Source organism: Apteryx mantelli, chromosome 1 (assembly GCF_036417845.1).
Source record: "Apteryx mantelli isolate bAptMan1 chromosome 1, bAptMan1.hap1, whole genome shotgun sequence".
NCBI lineage: Eukaryota > Metazoa > Chordata > Aves > Apterygiformes > Apterygidae > Apteryx > Apteryx mantelli.
This window is the reverse complement of record NC_089978.1, coordinates 205859894-205887313: the sequence shown is the minus strand read 5'-3', so window position 1 is coordinate 205887313 and position 27420 is coordinate 205859894. Positions and strand designations below refer to the sequence as shown.

Genomic DNA, 27420 nt, shown 5'->3' with positions numbered 1-27420 from the left:
TCCTGTTCTGAAACCTAAGTGCTTATAGGCTGATCAAGCGCTTGCTTCCCCTCAGCCCAAATGATGCCATTCTATATAAGCTGAAGCTGAGCCTAAGCTCACTAGCTGGTTAAGAAAGGATTTTATTTTCTTTATACATATACATACACACACATATATATGTGTGTGTGTGTGTATATATATATATCTGCTCTGATTCTATCCTAGAGCAGTATGATTACAAAAAAAAAGGGGGAAGAGACATTCTTACTGTCCATTGATTTTTTCATCCTCTATGTCTTGCAGTTAACATTTCCTTTGCTTTATCTTTTGTCTTTATTCCAGATTTCCTTCTAGAATTTATTTCTGCTTGTCTGTCATCCCTGCTGCTGTGCTACAGTAGAGAACCACATATGGCACTATGTGCTTAGGTGTATCATTTCTTTAGGCTGTATGAAAAATCTTAGATTAGATACCAGGAAAATTCAGTGGGAACTGGCCAGCAAACAGTCAAGCTATTTTGAAAATTCCTATCTTTTGTAGGCAGTTTATCTGCATTTCTTTTCTTGAGGGGAAAAATTGTCAGCCATTTTCTGAGCTGTCTTGTATAGCACTTACAGGCTGCAAATCTTGTTGTGTAGATGAACTGACTAACATTATTCTTTTGGAAATTTTCTAGAAAATTTGGAAGATAGTACTGATGAGGATGCCCCACTGCATAGTCCTGGGGCAGAAGGAAGGTGAGCAATTTTTGTTAACTAGGTAACTGGATCTGGTTCTAGAAAAATAACTGCTATTTGCTTTTTTTTGAAACTCATTGTGTATCCATTAGAAAATACCTCTGAAGTGGTTTTGTTCCGTTTCATCCACCAATTCAGCAGAAAAAAAGCATCAAATAAAAATATACATTCTGCAAAAATATGGACTGTTTCCTTTCTCACCGTGCTGCAATTTTTCTTACAGTTCATTGTCTTCAGATCTCATGAAGCTTTGTGGTGAAGTCAAGCCCAAAAGCAAGGTAGGCTGTACAATAATAATTATAATTAACACTTTAATGGCACCTTTGGGGGACACTCTTGCATTCCTGTTGAGACATTAATGAATGAAGACATGCAAAAGGAGAATTGAAGGGGAATTGTTTATATGATTCATATATAATATGCTTTCACGTGCTACTCCTCTCTTAAGAAGCAATGATATGCTTTTCAATATTTTGTGGTTGAATTTTTACAGTTTTAGGAAGAGATACTTTCTTCAGTTATTAGCATTCCAAACCTGAGTAGATCTACAGTTTAATATTAATTAGGTTGCAGTTTAATATTGATACCATTGGGAACTGGGAACATGCTTATCGCATGCGATTTGCTTCTGTGATTGTTGAATTGTAAAGGAAGTTTATAAAGTAAATAGATATTTGACCTTCAGGATCTTAATTACAGTTGGCAATGGAGGAATATACCTAAGCTGGCTGTCACATTTCTGATAGCATTCATAAGTTTGCAGCTCTTTGGGCAGGCAGACCGAATAAGTTTGGTCTGAAAATGTTGGCATAAAATAAAGCATGTGACCATCATTTTTGTAAAGGCTCTGCTCAGACTGGATGTGTGTCTCCCCCCACCCCTGCCATGGCCTTTCTTTCCCTGAGGAATAGATCTTAATTCCACAGCAGCAGCCAGACACCTAACATGTATGGTCAGTGGTTTAAGAATGACTGTGTTGCACAAAGCTCAGCTCCTTTATGAAGTTTTCTGTTGTCTTCAAATGCTTGAAAAGCCTAGTGAATTTTTAGTCATGGCTTAAACTACTTCTGGAGTGACGTAAACTAAGTTAGAAGCAGACATTTTTATATCAGAATAAGCATCAGTATCAATGTGAGAAGTTATGCCAATATAATTGTAGCTATTTAAATTCACACTTTGCTTTATTCCTCTGCATAATAACATTTAATTTAGATAAACCTTAAGAGGGTAATATTGTACTTTTGTAATATTGACGGGCATTCGGAGTTGGTTTCCGAGGATATCCTTTTAAACAGTTGCCAAATCAATGTTTCATGCTGTTGAATTTGACTTGCATTCTCTGTTGTTACCAAAAAGTACAGGCAAGCTCCACAATTGAGTTTCCAAAGGTAGTTGCCTGATGAATTGAGTGGGATGCTAATTACCGGTTAACGGTAAGCTTAAATGTAGCACTCCAATACATACCATGAAATGTTTAAATCACAACTTGGCTTCTATTTGTTTCCAGGCCCGCCGGAGAACCACTACTCAGATGGAACTACTGTATGCAGACAGCAGTGATTTAGGCTCTGATATTAGTGCTACAGACTCTACTTTGCCTGGCCCTCTTACGACTGTTGCAGAAACCCAAGAAAGTGGGGTGACTGCTGACACAAGTGATACTTCTGCTAGGGACAGAGAGTTTATTCCCCCACCATCTGGCTTACCTTCTAAGATAGGCAGCATGTAAGTTTGGCCACGCTGTACTAATTATCTTTTGCTTTTTAAAAATGCATGTTGCCAATTTCTTATAACCTGTTATTTTAACTTTACATGGGATGTTGATGTACTTGAAGCTTATTAAATAATACTGACAAAGCCCTTTCTTCTGTTCTACCATCACGACTCTAGAAAGTATAAATACACTGTTGTAAATAACATGATTTTTTATCGAATAAGCTGCTGTTAAGTTGTTTTGTCTTTGTGAAATTAGTGTAGTCTTGTTTCTAAATAGCAGGGAAAAAAATCATCTTTTACCTTGGATATTTTGCTTAATAATGATATGGGAAATGCAGATTCTAGGGAGGTAGTGAGAATCTGCTTAGAACAGCAGAGAGATAAAGAAAAGAAAAACATTATATAGTGCAGTAATAGTACCTGTATATGGTCCTAAAAATTGGGTAAAATCTTTCTGTGAAACATTTTGTGTGGACTATGTTTAAAATGGAGAGTTCTGTACAATAACCAAGCATGCAAGTATAAAGTTAAAACAAAAATGTGGGATACTATGAATCCTCAAAATTCCTTTCTACTTGCAAGCTACACTTATCTGAAGAACAGTTTTACTAGTTGAAAATATTACTGCATACCCAATAAAATTAGGAATTTTATTTTTTCCTTTGGGTCCAGCAAGTATCTCTCTCAGGCTCTTGCTCTTGTATGCTTTTTTTCACTTGCTCTTGCTTTCCCTTTTATATCTACCAATATCACTGTTGTTTTCAGCCATTCACTGCTAGGAACCTTTCATTGACTTGTTAGGTAGTAGTGCTTATATTGCACAAACTCATGCGTGAACTGAATGAATTGACATATTCAGTGGTATGGGAAAACTGTGTCCCATAGCTATCTCCATGTTAAAGATGCGGGAATTAGGCATTTTTCACTATCCATCTGTCCTATTTGCATAAAATTTTTACGGCAGCCTCCATCTAATGTACACTTGCAATTTGTATTACTTGTACCACATTTTTCTAGCATGTGCTTGAGGTGGCAAACATGAACAGTGAAACACTGCTGACAGCATTTATTAACCCATGCTTCAGTGCATTTTACAAGTAGAATCTGCTTGGAAAAAGGTGCTCTTGGGCTGAGGATAGGTGGAGAAACCTACCTGTTTCAGCAGTTAGTGTGAGATCACTAGAGACTTTTGAAGCTTCAAGATTTAAAAGCATCAAGTGTTATGACCTGGCCATCCAACACTCAGGTAATACCTTGCTCCCTCTTCTAGGGTGTATCCATTTGTGAAAGTGAACTAGCAATGAGACTAAACAGGATTTTATAAAACTGTACTCTGGAAGCATTATACAGTTGTGCACTGTCAGTAAATCAATTCACTCAGCGGTAGGCCTCACATATTTTAGTATGTTATTGATCGTGCTTTGGCAGATAAGTGATTAAAAATTGCCACAGTCAGTCTCCAGTGACTCCCTCACCGTAGTTTATAATGCTTTTTCACAACTAGAACACAGTATACTTTCTACAGTATTACTAGTTTTGCTAGTCACTGGTCATTGTTGAGGAAAGGTCATCTTTGTGATCCACCTGAACTTCCTATCTGAGCCTGTAGTGCTGTCATATCTGTTACAATAAAATGCATTCTGGAGCAGAATGTGATCCTATGTGCAATAAATGCTATCTCCCTTTTGCCACTCCTTAAGTGGAATTTAGGGATGTAGTAACAGTCATTCAAAAAGTGCGTGCTCTCAAGCCACCAGAAATTTGATTTCATGCTTACGCTTTGGAGTGTAGCTCCCCATTCAAAGTTAGGGGTCTGCATATGTACCAACTGCTCCACTCTGGGATTCTAGCTGTTTTCTCAGGTCTGTGATGATTCAGAGAGTCATCTTAATGCCCACAGGCAGTGGTCAGTCCAGCAGTCACTTCCGATGGAATTCTATTTATGAAGATGGCTAGTGCTGTTCTAGATACTTTGATATACCCACCTTGTCTCTTCAGAAGAGGGTGGATCTCCTCTAGGTGTTGTTATATTTGCCACCTCCATTCAGATGTCTCTGATATCCTGGGACATCTAAAAGAGCACTGGAAACCTGTGATAAGGTGCGTCTTGCTCCCGAAAGTCACTGATACGATGCATCTGTTTTACATCTATGCTTAGGAAGTTCATTACAGCAAAACTCCTGCATTTTTAGGAGAATACCCTCATTTCCAGGCCTTCAAAAAAAATTCACTTTACACTTGAAGATGTGTTACTGCGGAACCAGAAATGGAAGACTTAAGGGGTTGGTGGAGAGTAAGCAAGAGGGAGCTGGCTCCATGTTGTGTGTGCAGGACATTGGTGTGAGGCAGAGGAGCTTGGGTTGCAGTTCCCAGTGTGTTTCGTTTAATCTAGTAGCTATGCAGTAGACATGTAGGCAGCCATGGCAGTGGAGACTAGAACCCAGGATTCCGTCATCTAGCTGAAAGACGTAGTTACCAGGCGGAGCATAGGAGTTGCCTTATGACCCCAGGACTTTTACTTTCTTAAATACATTTTGGCCCAGCATATACAGAGAGAGGGTGTGTATCCTGTTTCCCCTCTTCTTCTTCCTCCACTTCCTAATTTTGAATTTGATGTTGAAACTAATGAACATGTTAGTGAAAAGTTTAATTCATAGGTAAGAGTCGTTACGATTTTTCTGCTCTTTGCATTTGTAAGTGGTCTGTTGTAGATGAGAGAAAGTTGTGGAATCTGAAATTAAGGTCTCAATCAGAAATTCCTTCTTTTTTGTAGTCTCAGTTTGAGATACCTTCTCCAACTACTAAAGTTCTTCTGGTTAACCTCTTTTGTTATTGAATCAGTAGATCTTCTATACATTTTCAATATCTGGCTCTTGATATGTTGATGAACTGTGAAAGGTAATAAATTTGGTGTACTTTATGTGACTATTAAAACATGAGAACAAATTTAGAATAGACTCAGTAGATTCAAGAGAGGCAATAATAATAGATTAAGCACACTCAAGTTTGAAGTCTTTTGAGTGGGAGAATGATAGCTAATGTAAGAAAGCAACTTTATAAAGGGCTGTAAAGTAAGATAATGATGCTTCTTGCTTTAGTTCTAGACAGTCATCTCTGTCAGAGAAGAAGATACCTGAACCTTCACCTTTAGTGAAGAGAAAAGCCTATGAGAAAACAATGGAAAAGACAAAGGCAAAAGAACAAAAACTGTAAGATTCTTTTAAATTTACTTTCTCTGAAATAATTTAAACCTTGGGAATATCTTCTTGAAAAATAAATCCATATTTTCTATTTCTTTAATTCTAGGACAGTTTTTACTGGTGGCAATGAAATTATTATCCATTGTTCAACTTATATGTGGGTGTGGTTTTTTTGCTCTTCTTTTTTTTTGGCCAAAGTATTTTTCTGTACACAAGTAACTCAGTGTTGGAACACTGAGAAAATGTGCTTTGGAGCATTTGCAAATGACTTTTTTTTTTTCCCTGAAGAAATACATCAGTTTCTCTAAGAAACTGCAGTTTTTAAGAATTTCTTCACTTTACGTATGTTTTTTATGCCTAGAGCTTTCACTGTTAACAAGGAGACTTTGAATGTTGTGCCACCTTGCAATCTGCAGCAGTTTGTAGTCATAGGGTTATTACCTTCTCTGGGAAACATCTGTAGCCAGCATTATAATTTTATTTATTGGCTTAAGAGGATCTAACATTTGAGGCATGTTTCATTTAACATCTCTAACCATTCATAACCTGTTAAAGAAGATGTTCTTTTTTTCTTGTAGCTCAGATTCTGGAGCCCCAGAGGCTAGTCTGTCACCTCCTACTTCCCCACCAAGCCGACCCTGTAATGAAATGAATGTTTTTAGTCGTCTTACTGTTTCTCAGGGAAACACATCAGTTCAGCAGGATAAGTAAGTCACAGAGGGAAGCCTCAGCCCCCAACCAGGGAACTGCAAAGTGCACTCAAGTTATCAGTGTAGTATGTTAGATATTTTGCTCTTCTTCTGCAAGACAGGAGGAGACACTTCTGCGTTTTCATGTATTTTTCAAAGAGAATATTTAAAACTCATGGAACTGTTTTAAAAATTCTAGACAAGCAATTTCCTGCTGAACCTTGTTTCCTGTTTTCTAGGCTATGTCTGGTACTTGTAGTTTTAAACCCTTCAACTGTGACAGAAAAGAATTGTAGAATTCTTAGATGTATGTGTATTTGTGTGTGTGTTTACTCTTAAAAGTAGGATTTAGCTAACAATTTAGGAGATTGTGCTTTTGACAGTTATTCAGCAATTCCAGCGTGGCTCAGAGTGCTCTCATGAAAGCACCCCGGAGGATGACATGTTGAAATGGCTAGAATGCAGCCGTTCAGAGATTATCCAGTTTATTGAATAGACTGACATAGGGAGGTGATGTGCAGGAGCAGTGGATATTGACACCTTATTTAAAAGAGGGAGAGCTCAGTTTCCTGGCACATTAGACATCTGCTTCTGTAGGAGTCTTAGTCCAAATTGCAATGGCCTTGAGGTGAAGAGCATCTTTACTGCTGAGTTTCAGTCCTGATAGCAGCACTGTGCAGAGCTTACGAACTCCAGCTTGGAATCAACCTTTGGTTCTGCCTGTAGCACAACGAAAAATTGCTCTTGTCTGTTTCTGCTATTATTTCTGTATAACTTTGTTTTTCAGTGGTCTTCAGTCACCACATACTGAGCAGTAGCTTGCAAGGCTTCTGGTAGTTTAACTGTGCAACTCCCTTATCTCAACTGCATAACCTCTATCTTACTGCTAACTCAATACAGTTTGTCTGAAGCTTCTTACATGCTTTGAGTTTTAATAAACTTAACCCTTTTCATTTTTTCCTGACTAACTTTGAAATTAAATTGAAACTACTGAATCTGTTTGATTTGAGTTAAAGATGAAGCATATTTTAAGGCATATTACAAATGTTCATGTTTTTTGAGGGGATTTTTATTGTTGATTTTGTTGGTTTCTTTTTTAAACTTTTCTGAAAAAGTAAGGTGAAGGATTTTGAACTTGTGATCATTTGCAACTTGCTGTTTCTATTGCAGTGAGCTATTAATAATTTTAATATTTATATTTTTAAGATTAACATCTTAAATGTGTTTCTTCTACACTTAACAAGCACTTTGTTCAGAATTTTTTTTTGTTTCGATATTTTAAATAAGCATTAAGTTGTGAAGGTTGAATCATCCATCTTCTCTTTTTACTTTGTTGCCTTTTCTTCTACGAGAAAATATTGGGGAAATAAGAAATGGCTTAGTCAGTGTTACTCAGCTTCTTGCTCTGAGGCACTTTGTACCAGTGTCTGAGAATTCTACCTGAGTTTTCCCCAGTATTATCACAGATTTAAGGTATAAGCTGAGCAATGCTGTGCACTGTATGTGGATTTGCATTGCATTTCTGAATTGGCCATGCTGTTGTTTGTTCTTCTCGTATGGAGGCTTTACTCTGCTGCTGATACCTATATTCTTTCTCCTCACAATCCCACCACTGTTGACTGTAGGTCTGATGAAAGTGATTCCTCTCTCTCGGAGGTACACAGGTACTCTCTCTTTCTCTTTTCTGTTTTCCTGGCATCATTCAGTGAAGTTATTCCAGCTCTTAGGAAGTTTCATTTTGCTGCATGAATTTTCCTGATACTTGTGTGCTGCATCTCTTTTGCTTTTGCCAGAAGTTTAAATACTGGAAATTTTGGTCAAGCATGTCTCCCACCCCCACACCCCCTCCTTTTTTAGGGTGTTTCTTGTTGTTGAGCATGTCAGATTTTTTTCTTTGTAAATGAAATAGGGTATAAACCTTTTTTAGAAACATTCTTTTTGTCTTTTCTCTTTTCTTTCAAAAAGAGCAGCAAACATTTTCTTAGGTTTTATATGCTTCTCTTTTCCTCCTTCCCCCTCTTGTTCAGTTGTATGCTCTGGTGGCTAAAAATTACATTCCTATGTAAGTAAAAATCAATAGTTTCTGCAGTGTCTTACCAGCAGTGCATGTAGTGGCTGAAGAGACCTAAGAACATCCCTACTCCTGTTCCAAAGGGAAACAGCTGTGGCTTAGGATAGTGACACTCTGCGAAAAACTAGAGCATGCCTAGAGAAGGGCAGCCAAAGGGCTAATAATAATGTGACGGTGGCTTTGCCTAGTCCTTGCAGCACTCCTGGAACTTTGTGTCTGTAGATTTCAGAGCGCTGCACAAAGGCAGACAAAGAGCTCTTGTCCGTGTATTATTATGTGACTTGTGAAGGGAATGAGCGGGTGCAAAGAGCAGTAGGAAGTAACTCTCAGTCTAGAGGCAGCATACATGCAGAATACTGCAGAGAAGAAACGTTTGCTTTGTGTAGTGTTAGAAAACAAAAGCATAGAGACATAAAATAATAAAAAAAAACAATATACAAAGGGAATCGTCTGCCCCTGTATTTTTGAAAATGTTGTTAAAAAGTGCAGATCGGAAGGTGAATACCTTTTCCAAGATGGGGAAGTTAAAGTCAAATGATTTCAGGCAATATTTATATTAGTGACATCTATCAAAGAATTGGAGTAATGAATTATATGAATGTGAAGGTGCCCTGAGCAGTGAAAATATATAGGATAACCATTTCTAAGACTGTACCAGATAAGCTAATTGCCATGAAGTTAGCTAGTATTATCAGTAAAGACTTTTTTCCCTCCTGCAACAAGCTTCTGCTTGATTGGGAATGTTATAGAATTTTTGTGTTTCCCTAAAGCATCTGGGACTGGTAGCTTTTTGTGAGATGGGGCTATGACTCAGTTCCTATTTCTCATGTTTACGCATGTAATCCCCCAAAAAGCATGGCAGTGAGTCTTAACTGTAAGCTAGTCAGGTCACAGCACTGCATTGCATGTGTAGGCACTACCTTGAAGCTTTTCTGCACTTCACAGAAATCAGTGCGGTCCACATGTGCATGCAGTTGTATGTATCGGATTTTAAACTGCTAATAATTATTATTTGGTAATGAACTGCTTGGTTTTTCAGGCTGGGTTACAGTCCTCTGGCACCACCACGGGGCTAGGTGCAAATCTAGATTCGTTTGGAGTAGCTGTACTCCAACTGTGCTCCCTCTTACCCGTTCAAGTAGAAGTTTGGCATTGCAGCACAGGGTGCGGTTGGAAGCTTCCTTGGGGACGCAAGTTAGCAGCAGTTCTCCAAGCTTACCCACAGAAAGTGGTTGATGTGAAACGGCTGCTGAGTTTGGATTTGGCAGTACACTCTACACTCCATTTTGCAGACATGTTACTTGGCACCAGAATGTCCTTGTGCAGCTTGCAGTATTTTGGTTAGTCCTATGAATCCAGGAGCTGTAACTGGTTCTTTAGGCATTATACAGACTCTCCCATTTACCGAACGCTCAGCATCTTGTCTTGTTTTTTGTTTTGTGTGTTATTTCCTTTAACTGATAGCCCACAACTGACACTTGGTAAAGCTAAATATTAAAAAAACATTCAGAGTTTATGAAAGGTATTCAGCTGTTCTATCCCCACATGTAAGTGAATGAGATGAATATTTCTCTACATTAAAGTAAATTAATTTGATCTGTGACTCATATATGCCCAACTCACATTCTCTTTTTTCTTAGGGGGATAATTAACCCTTTCCCTGCTTCAAAATATGTCCGATCTTCCCCACTTCAGTGTATGTATACAGCTGAAGGACACACCAAGGCTGTGCTTTGTGTTGATGCAACTGATGATCTTCTGTTCACTGGATCTAAAGGTTGGGCAAGCTTCCTGCATCTACTGCCTACAGAGGCTGCTTTGACAACTTGGGATATTGTGAAATTCCCATTACTGTAAACACAGTGTAATATTGTGAAGATCTGTTTTGCAACATAAGCTGAAGAACGATTTACTGTAATTAGCTGCAGATTTTTAATACCAATGTCTAGTTTATTTATACTAGAAAAAGTAAATCTCAGAACAGCCTTAACATTTGTTGAGTGATATGATAGAACCAGTTGCATGGTAACATGCGTGCACATGATGCACAATGTAATAGCCTCAGGGTAGAGATACCACCAGGTAGGTGTGGAAATTAGCAGATCTTCTCTGGCTGTGCTAGCTAGAGTTTGAATAGATTCTTTCTGATACAGTTGATTCTTCGAGCAGAGCTATGACCATTTGCTGCTTCCCATAGGCGTGTTGTTGCCTGTCTCTTGTGGGCTATAAGAGTTGTGGGAGGGGCTTGACTTAGGATTTACTAAATTCACTACTAGCTTGTATAATCCATCAGTATTTCAAGCTGGTAGAAATAGTAATTAGAAAGAAAACTTTTTCTCCTATATTTGGTGACTCTGTATTTTAATCACTAAATCTAACTAGAAAAGAACATAGCTGGACCTCAGTGGTTATTTTTCATAAACATACTTTTTTTTTGGTATATCACTCAAAGTTATTTTTGCTTGTTCTTGCTTCTCTCTTGATATATTCATATAAGTCATTTAGGTTAAAGGACTCTATATTCTTAGCCATGCAGCCAAAAATGTGGAAGCCATTTTTTTTCCCAAGTAGAATCTGGATGATAATCAGTGTGATTCTCCTTGAAATATCAAAGCTTGGGCGAACAAGTGTGGTAGCTGGGGAGAAGTTATCACCTACTGGCAGGGAGACTCTTCTTTTCACTAATTCACACAATGAATAAATTCTGAAATTTCAGTGCTTTCTTATTTACCCCTGTAATTAATGTAGATATAACACCATCAGATGTAGGCCTTCCACTGATGATATTCTGGCGCGGTTTCTTTGGCTACCCTACTACCTGGCTATTACCAATACCAAGAGATACTCTTGCAGTGAATTGGCAAACTTTTGGTCTTACAAGTTTTAAGCCAACATTTTAGCATTTGAGCAAGTGTATTGGTACAGTACTCTGCTGCTGGTTGCACCTGTTGTCTTAGTGATGTCAGGTCATTTTATATTGCAAACACAAAAATGCACAAAGGGCTTATTTTTAGCATCTGTAAGTGCTAGTCTGTTGATTTGTATTGCGATTTCAAACTTAGTGACTATGTGAAAAAAGGCTTTTAAAATGTTTTTATTTTACATCTAGACTTACATTCAAAAAAATTTTTTTAACATAGAGATGCTTGCAGATGTTATAAATATTTTCTTTTCTTGTCGTATGCTAGCTTCCCACACTTTTGGAAGCATTTTTTTAGGAAATCTATGTATTCTTGGAGGGGAAAACTTCATAAAGTTATACAACAGTGTATACAGCTATTTAATTAAATAAAGCTAAATCTTTTGGAAATTGTTGCTGAAGCATGTAGCATTAGCAGTGTGTGCCAATTCAGGAATGCTAATAAGCTCTCAGATGCACTGCAGATATTGGGCTTTGATCTTGACAGTTGGGATTTTTAAAGTAGCTGATGAATTCTTGATTTACTTGCATTCCTCATGCTAGTGTAACTATTGCCTACATATGAAATTTTCTCTTCATCCTCCCACTATTTATTTGCAATATATGGAGTGATACTGACAGGGTGCAACAAGGAGAGTTTCTTGTGTGGATTCTGTTAGAACTTGGTTCTTGGTCGCCAAAGATTACAGTATTTAAATTTCATTGCTACAGAACAAAAACTGTGACTAAGTGGCTTATGCTGGGATTTTTAGAGGCTCCTGAAGCACTGAATAGTTTGGATCACTTCTCTCCATTGTATTTTTATTGTGGTAGTCTGTCCTCTGTCATGCTGAGGCTCACAGCCCCTCCTGAACTATGATCTTGATGAGGAATTCTTGAATAAGAAATTGAATTCTCACCTTGATCTGTCATCATCTAAACTTGACAGCCTCCAAGGAGTACTTATCTTTCCTTGAAGAGGGGGTTTTATCCTTGTAAAATGCCATGAGAGCTAATGTGCAGATCATGAACATGACATTTAATGACTAGCCCTGCTTAGTTTTGATGACAGTAGATGATGCCATTTTTGTGCAGTGCCTACCAAAATGGAGGGATATATATAAATGAAAATAAATGTACCTATTTTTTATTGTTATTGAACTTTGGAAATGCATGAGTTTTCTGTTTTCATTTTTTTCCCATTTTTCATTTTTCTTCTCTTTATTTAGATCGTACTTGTAAAGTCTGGAATCTGGTAACTGGACAAGAGATTATGTCTCTGGGGGGTCATCCCAATAACGTTGTTTCTATAAAATATTGCAACTACACTAGCCTGGTTTTCACAGTCTCAACTTCCTATATCAAGGTGTGGGACATCAGAGATTCTGCCAAGTGTATTCGGACACTGACGTAAGTATGTTAAACCTTAAATGAGAGGAGCTCAAATGAGTCTTAATTTTAGATAAAATTTTATTAGATCTAATAAAATAGTGTGAAGATCCTGATGTAATTGGTGTACAAACACAGAAGGAATGGCCTTGTCTGAACTTTTGTAACCTGTTTTTTATGGACTGTTTCCTATTCAAATACTTACCTGACCTATCCCTGGTTAGTTTGGGATCTAACAGCGTTGTAGCACAGTGTAATTCAAGTACACCGTGTGTTGGGGCAGGAGGCTTTCTTCACATGTTCTGGCTCAGGCAATGTGGGGCATTGGTAATGTATGGATACATGAAACAATTTGCATCCATGTATGTAGTGTTTTGTCAGGCATTCATTATTCAAAATTGGCTTAAAGCCTTTCTGCTCAGGTAAGTAGGCTTATTTGTAAACTGTATGTATAATAGAGAGGACATAACTCCTTCCCTTTCCCCTCCACTTTTTTATTTAGGTCTTCGGGACAAGCGATGCCTGGTGATGTGTGTTCAGGAAGTACTAACAGGACAGTCACTATCCCGGCTGGAGAGAACCAGATCAATCAGATTGCACTAAATCCAACCGGAACTTTCATCTATGCGGCTGCTGGAAACTCAGTGAGGATGTGGGACCTGAAGAGGTATTGGACAGTGGCAGAAATGAACGTTCTTTGTGTCATATGCACGTGTAGCCATCTAAAGTCACCAAAATGTTTCATGTTCATGGTAATATCTGTATCCTGAGCAAAATATAGTCTTGGAATATGGACCAAGGGATCAATTATTCCATTCTATGGTTGTTACGGAGATAATGGGAACATTCTTGGCTTCCTCATGTGTTAGGGTTATAGTGAAGCTTTAAGTAAGAATGACTGGAGAAACACAAGGTTTTGTGTTTAAGGTAGGTGCTGAAGAATAGGCTAACAGATGCAATGAATCCTGACTAGTAATCATTGATGAGATGATGAGAGCTGATTCATTTAATGTAAAGTAATATGTGGCTGTGATAATTAGCTAGATAGCAGTTTTCCAAACCAGAACCCACACTCAAAGAATGTGTTCAGAATGCGGAGGATACTTTGAGGGGCTCTGATTGCATTTATAGTTTTAAATTATATTATATAAGAAAAATTCTGATTTTACATAAACAGAAGCTTTTATTTACATTTAACATTGATTTAACATTTACACACAGATGTGAGAAATAGCGTACGTAAATCAGAGGAGGAACAGTGAAGACATAGGGAAAAAAGGTCCATTTTGACAGAAACTTCAATAGACTGTATTGATTTCATAGAAAGATAATAACAAATCCTTAGTCATTCATTCTTTTATTCTTGAAGATTTCAGTCTACGGGAAAACTAACTGGTCATCTGGGCCCTGTTATGTGCCTTACTGTGGACCGAATTTCCAATGGGCAAGACCTTATTGTCACTGGCTCAAAGGATCATTATATAAAGGTAAACTATTAGTATTTGCCTATTTTTTTTACTTTTCACATCAGCACTGGATGCAGGCTTCAGGAGGACTCTCATGCCTCCATATCACAAATGTGATAGCCAAGGTGGAAGTTCTTACATCAGTGAAAGACTATGAATAGTATTTAGTCTTATTATTACATTTATCACTTTAATAGTATTTTCATCTTTCAATGGGACAGTCTAGAAAACATTGTGGATCAGATTGTCTTTGCTTAAACTCTTTCTTAATCCCCGTTAAGGTGAACCTCAGGTATATGAGGCCTTGGAGAAGGATTCATAACAACTACTTTTCAGAAACTTTCAGGAGCAAAATGTTGCTTAAGAACTGTCAGACCCAGGTATGAGCAAAGTTACTTAAGGCAGTCAGTGCCCACATTTTGAAGTGCAAGCCTAATTGCTTCAGCAGAGACACTGTATGTGCTCCCCAGTGTAAGGAGCTAGACCCCAGGCTCTTGTCTAAGCCTTGCCCTAATTCTGAGGTGGGAAGGGAGAGAAAGGCCTGTACATCTCAGCCATCTTATTGGGAGTGAGTGGGTCTCTTCACAGCATGCTGCCCTTCCCTGCCACAGAAAACTTGTATTGTCTACTGAGCTAGGAATACTGATCACCTCTAACTGAAGTGTTAAATTTGTCTTGTATGTCGTTGGGCTTTTTTATGGAACTGATGCATGTTAATTGAATGCTGTAATCTTTTAAATACCTTTAACTCAGTTAAGGTATTCTTTTACATTGCCAAACTGTCCCTGTCTTACTGCCAAGCTTATTCATTGTAAAAGGTCAGTAAAGAGCAAATAATAAGGGATGAAGTCTGACATTTCCTTGTGAAAGAGAGGTAGTGGTTAAAAAAAGTTTTGGCTCATCTGTTCCTCTTCAGTTTAGTCTGAGTGAATTCTGGCTTGCTGCACTGCAAAATGAGAGAGTGGCTTACACTGCTGCTCTAGGGACAAATAGCTGATGGCTAGCTGTGCCCTAAACTGTTAAAATGGCCTTATTTAAGACATCATTCTTGGAGCACAAGCAAGGAGAGAGGTGTCTGGCTCAAGGAAAGCATCAGCATGTAATGGTATGTAAGCCTTGCAAAATATGTGTCCAAAAAATATATTAATGCCTCTTTCTGCAGCTTTGTGATTCTCCCAGCGTGAACCATGTTCCCCATACTCATTCTTGAGCTTTGCTTCTGTAGCCCACCACATATAGATAGGCTCTTCCTTGTAAAGAGGGAGTGGATTTCATAACTTCATGATTTTCATAATCACTTCTTCACAGTGTGCAGTCTTCTCAGAATTAAAGGAAGCATTCCTACGTTGGGCAAGAGGTAGAAGAGATGAAAGAGGTGGTTCTGTTAAATAATTTATGTCTAATATATGTCATAATACAGTGGACCTTTTCTGTAATAAGACTTCAGAGATCTTTCCAAGTTTCTCCCCTTAAATTGTTCACTGCATGTCTTCAAGATGGTTAGATGGCAGATAATTTAGTTTAATATATTTCAATATTTATTTATTTATTTATTTATTTTAGATGTTTGATGTAACTGAAGGGGCTCTTGGAAGTGTAAGTCCTACACACAATTTTGAACCTCCTCATTATGATGGCATTGAAGCACTTGCTATTATGGGAGACAACCTTTTCAGTGGATCCAGAGACAATGGAATTAAGAAATGGGATTTGGCTCAAAAAGACCTTCTTCAGGTAGTGTAAAATCATGAGGCTAATGTGACGGCCATGCTTTAGAAACTGTTTTTAGGCTGTGTAAAACTTTAGGCTCAGATAATGACTATTCACTTATATGCTGATGCTTTTAATACAAAATAAATATAAATATAATATATATTATATTATATTTATAAATAAGTGGTTATTGCTCTGTTTTAGCTCTGAGTATGTAGGTTTCATTGTTTTGCTTCAGAATGAAGGCAGCACTTCCCTCTTCTGTGATTAGAACCATTGGTCATCATTCTTGCCATTGAGAAGGTGGTAAATTTTGGACTGCACTGACAAATAATGGTTTAGCTCAGGCTACGCAATATTTTCTTGTGAAGAAGAGTTTGCAAACCTCCCTGCCCCCAGTCTTTTTCTAAAAAGTTTCCATCTTAGATCTCATTCATCTTGTTATATAATGTATACATTATGTAGTGTATATAATACATATAGAAATGCTATCTGTAGACATACTTAGCTGTTAAAGGACATTTGCTGTAACTACATGAATTTGCTATACTTTTTTAAGCAGAAAGGAGCTCAAATCCAGGAAAACTTTGAAGTTCATTGGTAATTTACGTTTGACATAGAAAATTTAGGCTTAGGCTGCTCGCCATAAGCCTATCTGTTTTTTTAGATCTTATGAGAGATTGCTAAGATAGAGATGCAATTATTAAATTTGGGACTGTGTGAAATGGAAGGCAGAAAAACAAATGACAGAAGATGCTGCTGTTTTCACAAAGATTTAGACACTAATAATTTAATAATTTGGGGGGGGAAGGAGGAGAATAGCTTGTATGGGCAATTAATGTGCAGAGTGCTATCAAGGAAACAAATAGACTATAGAAGTTTCAGGACATGAGACAATAATGGACTGATCACCTTAAGAAGAAACTTTCTGTGTGGACAAGCTTATTAATCCATAAATATACAACTTTATGGACCTTCTTTCAAAACTGTCCAATTCGTTGTCCATTCCTGTTTAGAGCATTATTAAGGCTTCACAGTTAAAATAAGGATTCAAAAATTCACCTTCTTACAGAAAATGTCCACTTGGCCAAGTTGGGACATCTACCCTCATATCTCACTGCTTAGAGAAATGTACTAAGCTGCTTGTTAGCAACAGCAGCAGGAAGACTGCAAAAATAGGGAAGATGTTTTATGCTCAGAATGACTTTGAAGTAGTAAGGAGAGTCTTCACTTTTGCATTTTAGACTCATTAAATATTATGCAATGTGCATTTTTGTTACTGCAATTACTTTAACATTGGAAAGAATACATACTGGGGGGTTGGTGGGTAAAAATAGTATATAGCAGAGGACTAGTTGTATTTTTGGACTTATTTTCCTTTCAGTATGTGCATTTCATTATTTCTGTGCTTCACATCCATATTTTTATGTTTTAAAAGAAGTGGAACTTTATGAAAATGCCTCATGCTTCCTTCTCTCTTCAGGTGTTTTTTATAAAATGTTGTGTGTTGTGCAAGGAGGTCATACAAAAGCATTGGGTAAAACAATATAAATGATTTAATTTTTGTAAAGGAATGAAGAAAACTGCTGTTCTTTTTGGTAGTCATAGGGTAATTTAGGTTGAAAGGAATGGGTGGAGGTCACAGTCAAACCTGTTGCTCCAAACAAGGCCAACTTTGAGGTTAGGTCAGGTTGCTCAAGGCCTTGCTCAGCTGAGTTTTAAAATCTCCAAGGACACAGTTTGCACAGCTGCTCTGGGTGACCCATTGCGCTGCTTAACCACTCTTCTTTGTTTGTTTGTTTGTTTGTTTTTTCCCTCTCTAGTGTCCAGTCAGAATTTTCCTGGTTGCAACCTGTGCCTCTTGTCCTTTTGCTGAGTACCCTTGAAAAGTGTTTGACTGTGTCCTCACTATAATTCCTCTTTTAGGTAGTGAAAGACAGCAATTAGATTTCTTTTTAGCCTTTTCTTTTCCAGGCTATAGAACCTGAGTTTCCTTTACCTCTCCTTGTTCATCACGTTCTCCAAGCCCCAAACTATTTTACTGGCGATGACTGGACTTACTCCAGTTTATCAATATCCCTCATGTACTGGGAAGCTCCAGACTGGACCCAGTATTCCAGAGGCCCACATATGCTGAGTAGTGGGGAATAATCACTCCCTTTACCTGCTGACTGCAGTCTTGCTTAAGGTCCAAGTACATGAAAAAAATAGTACTATACCTTTTATAGAGAATTCTTTTGTAAAAATAGAAAATAAATAGGAAAGGACATTGACCTTTGAGATAATTGAAGTATGAGATGATGGGGCATCCTCAGAGAAGGGAACAAAACAAATAGCAGGATCACAAGCCTGGACTTCAGGAGAATAGACTTTGGCCTGTTCAGGGACCTACTTGGAAGAATCTCATGGGATATTGCCCTGGAGGGAAGAGGAGTCCAAGAGAGCTGGTTGATTTTCAAGGATTACCTCCTCTGAGCTCAAGAATGATCTATCCCAATGTGCAGGAAGCCAAAGAAAGATGGCAGGAGGCCTGCATGGATGAACAAGAAGCTCCTGACTAAACTCAAACATAAAAAGGAACCATACAGGAGGTGGAAGCAGGGACATGTGAGCCAGGAGGAATATAGAGACACTGTCTGAGCATGCTGGGATGGGGTTAGGAAAGCCAAAGCTGACCTGGAGTTGAATCTGGTGAGGGATGTGAAGGGCAACAAGAAAGGTATGCAGATGTATCAGCAGCAAGAAGACAACTAGGGAAAGTGTGAGCCCACTGCTGAACAGGGCACGAGATCTGTGACAAAGGAAATGGAAAAGAGTGCACCTCAACAAGTTCGCAGATGATAACAAGAGGGCAAGGAGTGGCTGGCAGACCATTGTGGTTGTGCTGCCATTCAGAGGGACCTCCACAGGTTGGAGAAATGGTCAGAGAGGAACCTCATGAAGTTCAAAAGAAGGGAAGTGCAAAGTCCTGCACCTGGGGAGGAGTAACCCCCATGCAGGCTGAGGGAAGTCCAGCTGGAGAGCAGTTCTGCAGTAAAGGTCCTGGGGGCCATAGTCAACCATGAGCCATCAACATGCCTGTGAGATGAAGGCGGCCAACAGCCTCCTGGGCTGCATTAGGCAAAGCATTGCCAGGAGTTCAAGGGAGGCGGTCCTTCTCCTCAACTCAGCCCTGGTGAGGCCACATCTGGAGTGTTGTGTCCAGTGCTGGTTTCCTCAGTACAGAAAAAGTCATGGACATACTGCAGCAAGTCCAATGAAGGGCCACAAAGATGATTAAGGGCTTGGAGCATCTGTCCCATGAGGAGAGGCTAAGAGAGCTGGGATTGTTTAGCCTGGAGAAGAGGAGGCTTGGGGGATCTTATCTGTGTGTATACATATCTGATGGGAAAGTGTAAAGAAGACAGCAAGAATCTTCTCAGTGGTGTCCAGTGACAGGACAAGAGGCAATGGGCACAAACTGAAATACAGGAACTTCCATTTAAACATAAGAAAAACCTTTTTTTATTGTGAAGGCCATCAAACCCTGGAACAGGTTGCCCAGAGAGGTTGTGGAGTCTCCACCCTTGGAGATATTCAAAACCTGACTGGACCCAGCCCTGAGCAACCTGCTCTAGCTGACCCTGCTTTGATCAGGAAGGTTGGACTAGAGATCTCCAGAGGTCCCTGCCAAGCTCAGCTATTCAGTGATTTTGTAAACATTTCATCTAGAAATTGGTTATTTTTCAGTAAGTACAGGTATAATTTTGACTTGATTGCATATATGGTAATGTGTAAGAGTATGAATACTGTAGACTTCATCACTGTTCTGGGCATTCCTTGGCATGAGTCTCTTAGATGAGGAAAAAACCCTGAAATAGAGCTGAAGCTGATTTAAAGTAGAAATCTGAATGTTTCAGAGATCCTTGTTTGGCATATATATGTTTACAAGGCTTGTCCTCTATAATTTGTGAAAATCATGCAAGAAACATGTTTATTTAAATATATTGAGAGATCTTCTTCTTCACATGGTGCTATACATCCCAGCCACAAAACACTTCTGATTTATAATTAAGAAAAAATCCTACCATTTTATGAGGTCCTGCAAGACAAGACCACCAGTGTTGTAATAGCAGTGTATAGGACAGATACAACTCCAAGATAGTCCTGGAAAGCTGATTGTGTTCCATAATTTGAGAAAGGCAGCAAAACAGAATGGTTCCTACCAAACTGAGCTGGAGCCAGTCTTGGTCCACTTAAAGACAGCTAACTCAGGCCATTATTTCTCTGGTGTTGATATCAAATGGATGTTGTTCTCAGCCTGTCTGTGCAGCGTTTTGCTTTCTGAATTAGCAGTAAAATGATAGTGTCCTTCCTCAATAAAGAATTAATATATTTTTCAGTGCTACTTTACAGAATCAATTTATAATGTGTAATGGGAAAAGAAAAAAGAATGAAGGCAGGTATAGAAATGTAGTTTCTGTTTCTCTGGGTATTTTTGAACAGTGTTTTGGGTTATTCTCTCATATTTGTTTTAAAACTGTTTTACTGGCAGACTGGAAAAATATAGAGACAATATGTTCAAATGCAGCATTCTTCTAAGTCCAACAATTTCTGTTTCTTATCATGACAGTTGTGCATACTGGATTTTATTCTTGTTCTGCAGTATTATTTAGTGAAGAAACAAAGTCCAGTTGACTTAGAGTATAGAAGTTGCCTCATGGATGGGAACTGGGCTTAGAACTCAGGATTTCTTGATTTCTATTTCTGCGCTTGTTCCTCTAGAATTTGTTGTGGCCTTGTGAGATGTGCATACCTTCTCTTTTTCAGCAAGTTCCTAATGCTCACAAAGACTGGGTGTGTGCTCTTGGCCTGGTACCTGGCGCCCCGGTTCTCCTCAGCGGCTGTAGGGGAGGCATGCTGAGGCTCTGGAACGTGGAAACCTTTGCACCAACTGGGGAGATGAAGGGACATGACAGTCCTATCAACGCAATCTGCACCAACTCCAGCCACATATTCACGGCAGCAGAGTGAGTTTCCTTCTCCATGAATCTTTCTTTTCTGTAACTCTCACTAAAGGTCTGCCCATACAAATTCATTTAGGAGATCTTCAGTTGTATGACTTCACAGCAAACATGGGCAGACCTGGTCCATGTCCCTAAATGCTTATAATCTTCAGGATGGCAGGGAGAATTTTATCTGCTTGTCTCTACCTTTGGGCTATTTATTGCTAGAGAAGTACTGACTCCTGATCTGTAGGAATTTTTCTAAAAACCTTTTTTCTTTTTTATATGCTGGCTTATAGCAAAAGCTTTGCAAACCCTCATACTGTCTTTTTAATACTTTGATTTGAATATTTATATTTGATTCCTCAGTAAAAGTTGACACATTTAGTACCTGAAACCAGGATGCTAGACCAAGAAAAATACCGAATTCTGGAGAAAGTGCAGGAGACCACAGCAAAGCCCACTTAGTAGTGTAGTCTGGGCACATGAACTGTGAAAGCTGTTATGTTCTGGTGCTAATTACTGAAGCTTTCTAAATTAAAGCAAGTCTTTCTGAATTGAAGCAGGACTACTTCACACTTGGGAGTTGCCAGATTTCCACATTTAGTGGCCAATATTTATATTTAAGCATTCACAGATATAGGTAGAGCTGTTAAAGCTTATGTTCCCAGGTTTGTCTGAAGTTATTAATAAGTTTAGACCATACATAAACCTGAAATTTATTCTTTGTTACTACCAAAATAAAATCCCAGGAGCATTAAGACAACTGTTTCAACAGGAGCTAGGCCAGACATCAACAGAAACTCATTTTTCTTCTTGATTATGGGAAACAATTCTGCAATTCACAGTTTAAGAATAAATAAATCCTTTTGGAACATAAAACATTGTGGTCAAGTTCTTCAGAACGTAGGGTATTCCTGATGATGTGAAGGCTCAAGTCAGAAAACCTCTGTGATCTGACAAAGTTTATCCTGACCGCTGTCTCCTGGCTTTTTTGAGGGGGTTATAAGGAATAGATGAATAGGTATTTGAGAGTCTTCTCAATAATAAACAGCTAGTCATGTGATTGAATATTTACAAGAAATTCATAATTTCTGCTTCTCTTTCACAGGATAAATTGCTATTTAATGAGACAAATTCCTTATTTTATTTTCCTTTTTAATTATGATATTAGATTTATGTAATGCATATTCCATGTGATACTTTGCTTACATGTACTTCAAAATGATTGCAAATATTGATTGTTGCCAAAGTACAGAAATAGAACTTACTCTCTTCTGGGCAACTGAATGCCAGGGTATGGTATAAGACTTCCTGCATCTGGCTAAATTTTTAGGTCTCCTTTGTGCTCTGTGCTTTTTACCTTGGTTTATTACAGACTGACTCCTGTCATACAAACTGAGCACATTTCAGGTCATGTTTGATTTAACCTATTGTAATTTTTCACACTTTTTTTTTCTAACGGCAGGAAGTAGCCTTGTCCTTTGAGTCTGTCTTTTTATAATAGTGTAGTACACTGTCTGTTTGCCTGTAGTCTGCTGAGTTACAAATAGGTGCATGTAGAAGCTCTTCTCTGATGTCAGTCTATTTTTATTTTAGTCTGTTTTTATTAACTGTACTTTAAAAAAAACAAATTAATAACAGAGTAGGATGTTTTCTTCTTTAGACATATAACTTTTATACTTGCCTAAGTGATTCAAGGTGAACTGTGAAGGCCAGTGCTGTGATAAAGTTAGAGAACATTGACACATCTTAGATTTTAAAGTCTCCTGGAGGTGGAAAGGTGGAATAAGCCTTGCACAGCCATTTTGCAAATCTTATTTCTTTAACAATGCCTTTACGATAAGACGCCTGAACTTTTAAAAAAGCTTTTTTTCTCCCACATCTGCCCCCACCTCACTCCATTCCCGAATTACTAAATTCTAATACTGTTTTTCTTGTTTTGTTTTGTTTTTCAGTGACCGGACTGTGAGGATCTGGAAAGCTCGAAATGTAATAGATGGGCAGATCTCAGATACTGGAGATGCAAGTGAAGATCTTGCCAGTAACTGAAATGATGGGCAGAAGTGAAAATATTGATGAAATTGCAGTGCACTCTATGCAGTTTGCCGCATGCTTATTAGGCAAACACTGATGACTGGAATGAACTGAGAAATAAGAGTAAACTCTTCTACTAGAACTGCTGTCCTTAAAACATGTACTGTATTTGAGAAAAAATAATGTCCTGGTAACATGCTTGTGTCTCAATGATCATATATATGTCTATATATAATGGCTGAATTTGTGTGCATATGTAACACTTGCAGTTTAACTGGAAATCGGTCTTCTCTAATGACTGTCTCAAAATTATATCCTGGAATGTATTAAAGAAGTGCTCTGCTGTATTTCACTCACAAGTATGATCAGCTGTTTTGCATTTTAGGGTAACATGGGAGTAATGATGTCCCATTAATAAGCCTTTGATGAAGACAGACTGTTTCAAGCTTCTAAAAGGTCACTTACAGAGTTGTTAGGAAAGTGGAGTGAATAAAAGATGAGAGGAAGGCTGTTAGTGACAGATCATTCTGATATGACTGTATCCTGCTAACAGTGAACGCCACATATGATTTGTGTTAATGTTAGCATATAATCCTTGTTGACCAAAGTTGTGCAGCTATGTATGCTCTGTGCTCAGGACTAGAACTAAAATGCTTATAAATTGGTATGTTTTATTAGTGTTTTGCCTATATTCTGTAATGACTAGGTATTCTTAATGTCATAGCAGAAATATATCTTCATCTATTTTTCTTATGGATTTGTTTCTATCATCTCACATTTTCTTTTTTTTTTTTAAGCAAAATGTCTTTCCTTTTTTATCTAATTTTATATGCTGCTAAATGTATTTTAAATACACTGTTTTGCAAACCTTGGCAGTTACTATGAGAACTGAACCATGTGTATGGGAAAAAGTGATGTAAATAGATGGTTGTACAAAGAGAATATCTTATCTTGTGCCTGTATGAATTTTAAAATTCTTAGAGTGTGGATATTGAGGGAGGATGTATAATTTATCCAGCTGCTCTGAGTATTAATTTGTAAATTCTGCAGATTTTAAAATTTTATGTAGATTCAGAAACTGTGTTTGGATGTTGAGATTTTTTTGCAGAAAATGTCAGTCTGTAAATTATAGCTTATGTAGGTGACACTTAAATAAAGATGTGAATGTGAACCATTTCTCTTTGCCTTTTTCATCATACTTCCTGTAAAGAAACCACTTTACTTGCAAAGGCCTCAAATATAAAATACATGATTTTCCATAATGCAGTGGAATGGCTTGCTGAGTAAAATAGCCCCGAGGTTGTTCTGGTATCCCACTTCAGTGTTCTAGCTAGCTATTATTTGTGTTTCGTAGTATTTAGTATGAGGGAATCCTACTAGGATTCCTAAGTACAGTACTGACTTAAAATGAAGCAGTTGGTCCATGTTCTCAAGAGATCACATTTCTCACCTTATTACATACAGTCTGTCAAGCAAACAAAAGCTCTAATGCCTCTTGTTCATCTTAGAGAATTATTTCCTTCTCAACCCAGCTTGAAAGGAGATGAAAATGCATACTGCTTGTCATGTGAGGTTACCGATTTAGTCCAACTTTTGGCAAAAATGAGTAATGATACATATTTCTAAGGAATAACATAGAGGTTGGGAGTTAAACACTAATTTCTATTACTGCTGTTTATCTGTCATGCCTTTTGACTACTCGAAGGGTACACACCCAAAAGATTTGGGACCACATCACAATTTTGAGCAGAACTACCAGTGACGAAGTTTATGAGTGAGGTTCGTGTGGGAGGCGTTGCGGGTCCGGTGGCGGGTGCCCTGTTCTGCCCGGTCCAGTGGCTGAAGGCTGCTCACTGCAGAGGTACACAAACAGTGCTAACTGCTTGGTGACCTGTGCTTTTGGAGCTTGAACAACCACAGTTGTAATCTGGGAAGCCTAGGTGGTGTGTTAGTGTGCGTTGTGCACATGTAAGGCTCGTGTGACTATTGTGTTTCTCACCTGCAGAACACAAGCCCTTACAAACCCAGGAAGCCACCACTTGCTGCCAGGCTGCTGCTCTTTTAATGGGCCAGATGGTGAAGGGCTGGTGTGAAAACAGTCTGAATTGCAGGTGCTTCCCTCTGGTAATGCTTAAAAGCATGCAGACCTTTCATTTTAAAAATATATTTCATGCTAGACACCAATATAACTGTTAGATAATGTCTGTATAAAAAGATCTTCCTCCGGAAAGACATTCCATCTAAATCGAATCTTATCATAGAACGCACAAATTTACTCTGATAGTTCTTGTCATTAAATAATTGGAAGAAAAATGTCATTTTGTAAAGGTCACAATATCAGTTTCGCATTTTATTGAAGAGTCTTCCACTGACTGTTTTTCTCCAAACTTTTGATTCGTAATATAATATTACACATGTGACAAAAGATAATATCAAATCAGGAAAAGGTAAACACTGGTAAAAACTCTTTGATTCTCTTAAGGTGCTTGTTTAAAAAATGAAGGGGGTCTTTGAAAGTTTAATTTTATAGAGACTGGGAAAAGTCTTGGGAAATAGATTTTCTCAAAGTTGGCGTTCAGAAGTTTAGCAAAGTTTATGGAACATTAGTAACTAGGTCGTGTCTTATCTGCTTAGATACATTCTTATATGCAGGCAAGGTCATGTGTTATAATTAATCTCATAAAAGGTATGAATGTTGAGATAAAAAAGTTTGCAATGTCTCATGTTAGTCACCTGAACGAGTGCTTATCGTGCCTCTGCTTTGTATAAAAGACAGCATGTGGTGTGCAGAAGTTAGCAGTTGACCATGGGGAGAGTCAAGAGTCTCTGTTTCTTGGCTGTTGTGCTAGCAGGTAAGTGCACAGTATTTCTACTTTGGCGTAGGCTTCAAAGACAGGATATAAACTTTATAACAACAGTAGAAGTGCTTAGGGAGGAGATCTGCCACATTGTACATGGAAAAGGAGAAAAAGGGAATAGCTTTAAATCCGTAGGAGGTGACAGGTGGCTCTATGGAAAGACAGCAGGGCTAGCTTGTTTGGAAGTATATCCCAATATTTAGCTCTTGAGCACCAGAATAGACACGCTGAAGTCAATGGCACTATTCAGCTGCTGAAAGTGCTTTGATAGTTTATTTACTGTGATTTTTACCTACTTCTACCAGGGGTTAATTCAGTCTGGAATGTAATGAAGGGAGAATGTGGCTAGACAAAGCAAGGGGGAATCTCCACAGCAACTATATCTTTGAAATGTGTAGATTAACCCAAAATGTGAAGACTAATACTATTTAACTGGAAGGAGTACGGTAATACTTTAATTCCTTGCTTATGGCTTATTGCAGCATTTTCTAATCCAATTTCACAAAATTATGGTGAGGGACCTTAAAAACCAGTAGGGACATTTTTTCACATGAACCTTTCAAACTACCTCTCTTTAGCTTCTGTTCCCATGGAAATTATCATGAAAAGGCAGTGAGTAGCCACAGCTATTGCTAAATTCAGATGCTCATTTGCATTTTCTATGTATGTTTACAAAGAAATGGGCCATAAGTGCAGTGAAAATGATTTAGAGGCCTTAAAATAAAGTAAATTTTTAATAAGTAGGGAAGGAAAAAGGGGTTTAGCATCTTTCCACTTACTACTATCCCATTTGTACCATAATAGAAGTAAACCTAGAAACAAAGGGTGAATGAGAATACAGCCTTGTTCAGCTGCTAGTACCTGCAAGTGCTGGTTTTCAAAATCTGCTGGAAAACTTATGTTTCACACTGATGAAAAAGATTGAATTAAAAAATTTTCTTGACACCTGCAGAGGCAGAAATTTTTCCACTTAACCAGATTTTTTTTATTATGCAAATAAGTTGATAAAAGTCTCCTGTGAACTTACGCTATGTAAAATGGCACCTTGCTTCTAATGTGCTCTGGTATATTCAGTCATATTGTCTGATTTCAGCAATGGAAACAAACCTACACTGCGTTTTACTCCCAGTAGAAGGACCAATTAATTAAAATGAAATGTGAAGGATTTACTCTATTTGGTGTTCATCCACCAAGCCGTTAGCTAGTGTGTGCAAGGCGCAGCAGGGCAAAGCTGTTGAAGACAGAGGCGCTACGCACTTGACTGTGGCGGTGGTGTTTGGTATAGGATTTTTTAGTCTCTGCAGTTGCACAGGCTTAAGGACCTCAGAACCCGGAAGCTGAAGGAAGCCTTTGAAATCCTTTCATCTCTCCCTCAGTAACCGGGAATCCTCGGTGCACAGTGGTACGAGGGCATGGCGGCTATTTCCACGGGACTTGCAATCTGTGTTTCTCTCCCACGCCTTTGTCAGGGATGGGGTATAAAGTCTGTGCAGTTCCATCCCAAAGTCTTAAGTGTTTAATTAGGCCGTGGATGAATCCTTCCTGATTTCTGCTCCACAAAGTAGTCATTTAGGGATCCCCATGGGATGGCTGCATTCCTTTGCACACCTTTTATGTTTGGATGAAAAAGGGGATCAGAATTCAGGGCCTTCCTACGTGACCAGACACAGAGGGAACG

General features: G+C 38.3%; 2 protein-coding genes across 2 annotated transcripts in view; both read left to right on the top strand.

The window, feature by feature from the left end:
• The window catches only part of KIF21A (kinesin family member 21A), a 95499-nt gene extending 71444 nt beyond the window's left edge, over positions 1–24055 (top strand). Inside the window, exons 25-37 of the mRNA XM_067316048.1 lie at positions 659–719; positions 943–997; positions 2227–2444; positions 5534–5644; positions 6214–6342; positions 7950–7988; positions 10036–10172; positions 12524–12704; positions 13186–13350; positions 14053–14170; positions 15713–15883; positions 20672–20871; positions 22806–24055. Of these exons, the coding sequence (XP_067172149.1) occupies positions 659–719; positions 943–997; positions 2227–2444; positions 5534–5644; positions 6214–6342; positions 7950–7988; positions 10036–10172; positions 12524–12704; positions 13186–13350; positions 14053–14170; positions 15713–15883; positions 20672–20871; positions 22806–22899 (1679 nt within the window). The 3' untranslated portion in view covers positions 22900–24055. The remainder of the gene's footprint in view (positions 1–658; positions 720–942; positions 998–2226; positions 2445–5533; positions 5645–6213; positions 6343–7949; positions 7989–10035; positions 10173–12523; positions 12705–13185; positions 13351–14052; positions 14171–15712; positions 15884–20671; positions 20872–22805) is intronic.
• Positions 24056–25690: 1635 nt separating this feature from the next.
• LOC106487728 (sucrase-isomaltase, intestinal-like) overlaps positions 25691–27420 on the top strand; it is a 65484-nt gene continuing 63754 nt past the window's right edge. The window contains exon 1 of the mRNA XM_013946523.2: positions 25691–25736. Within this exon, the coding sequence (XP_013801977.1) occupies positions 25691–25736 (46 nt within the window). The remainder of the gene's footprint in view (positions 25737–27420) is intronic.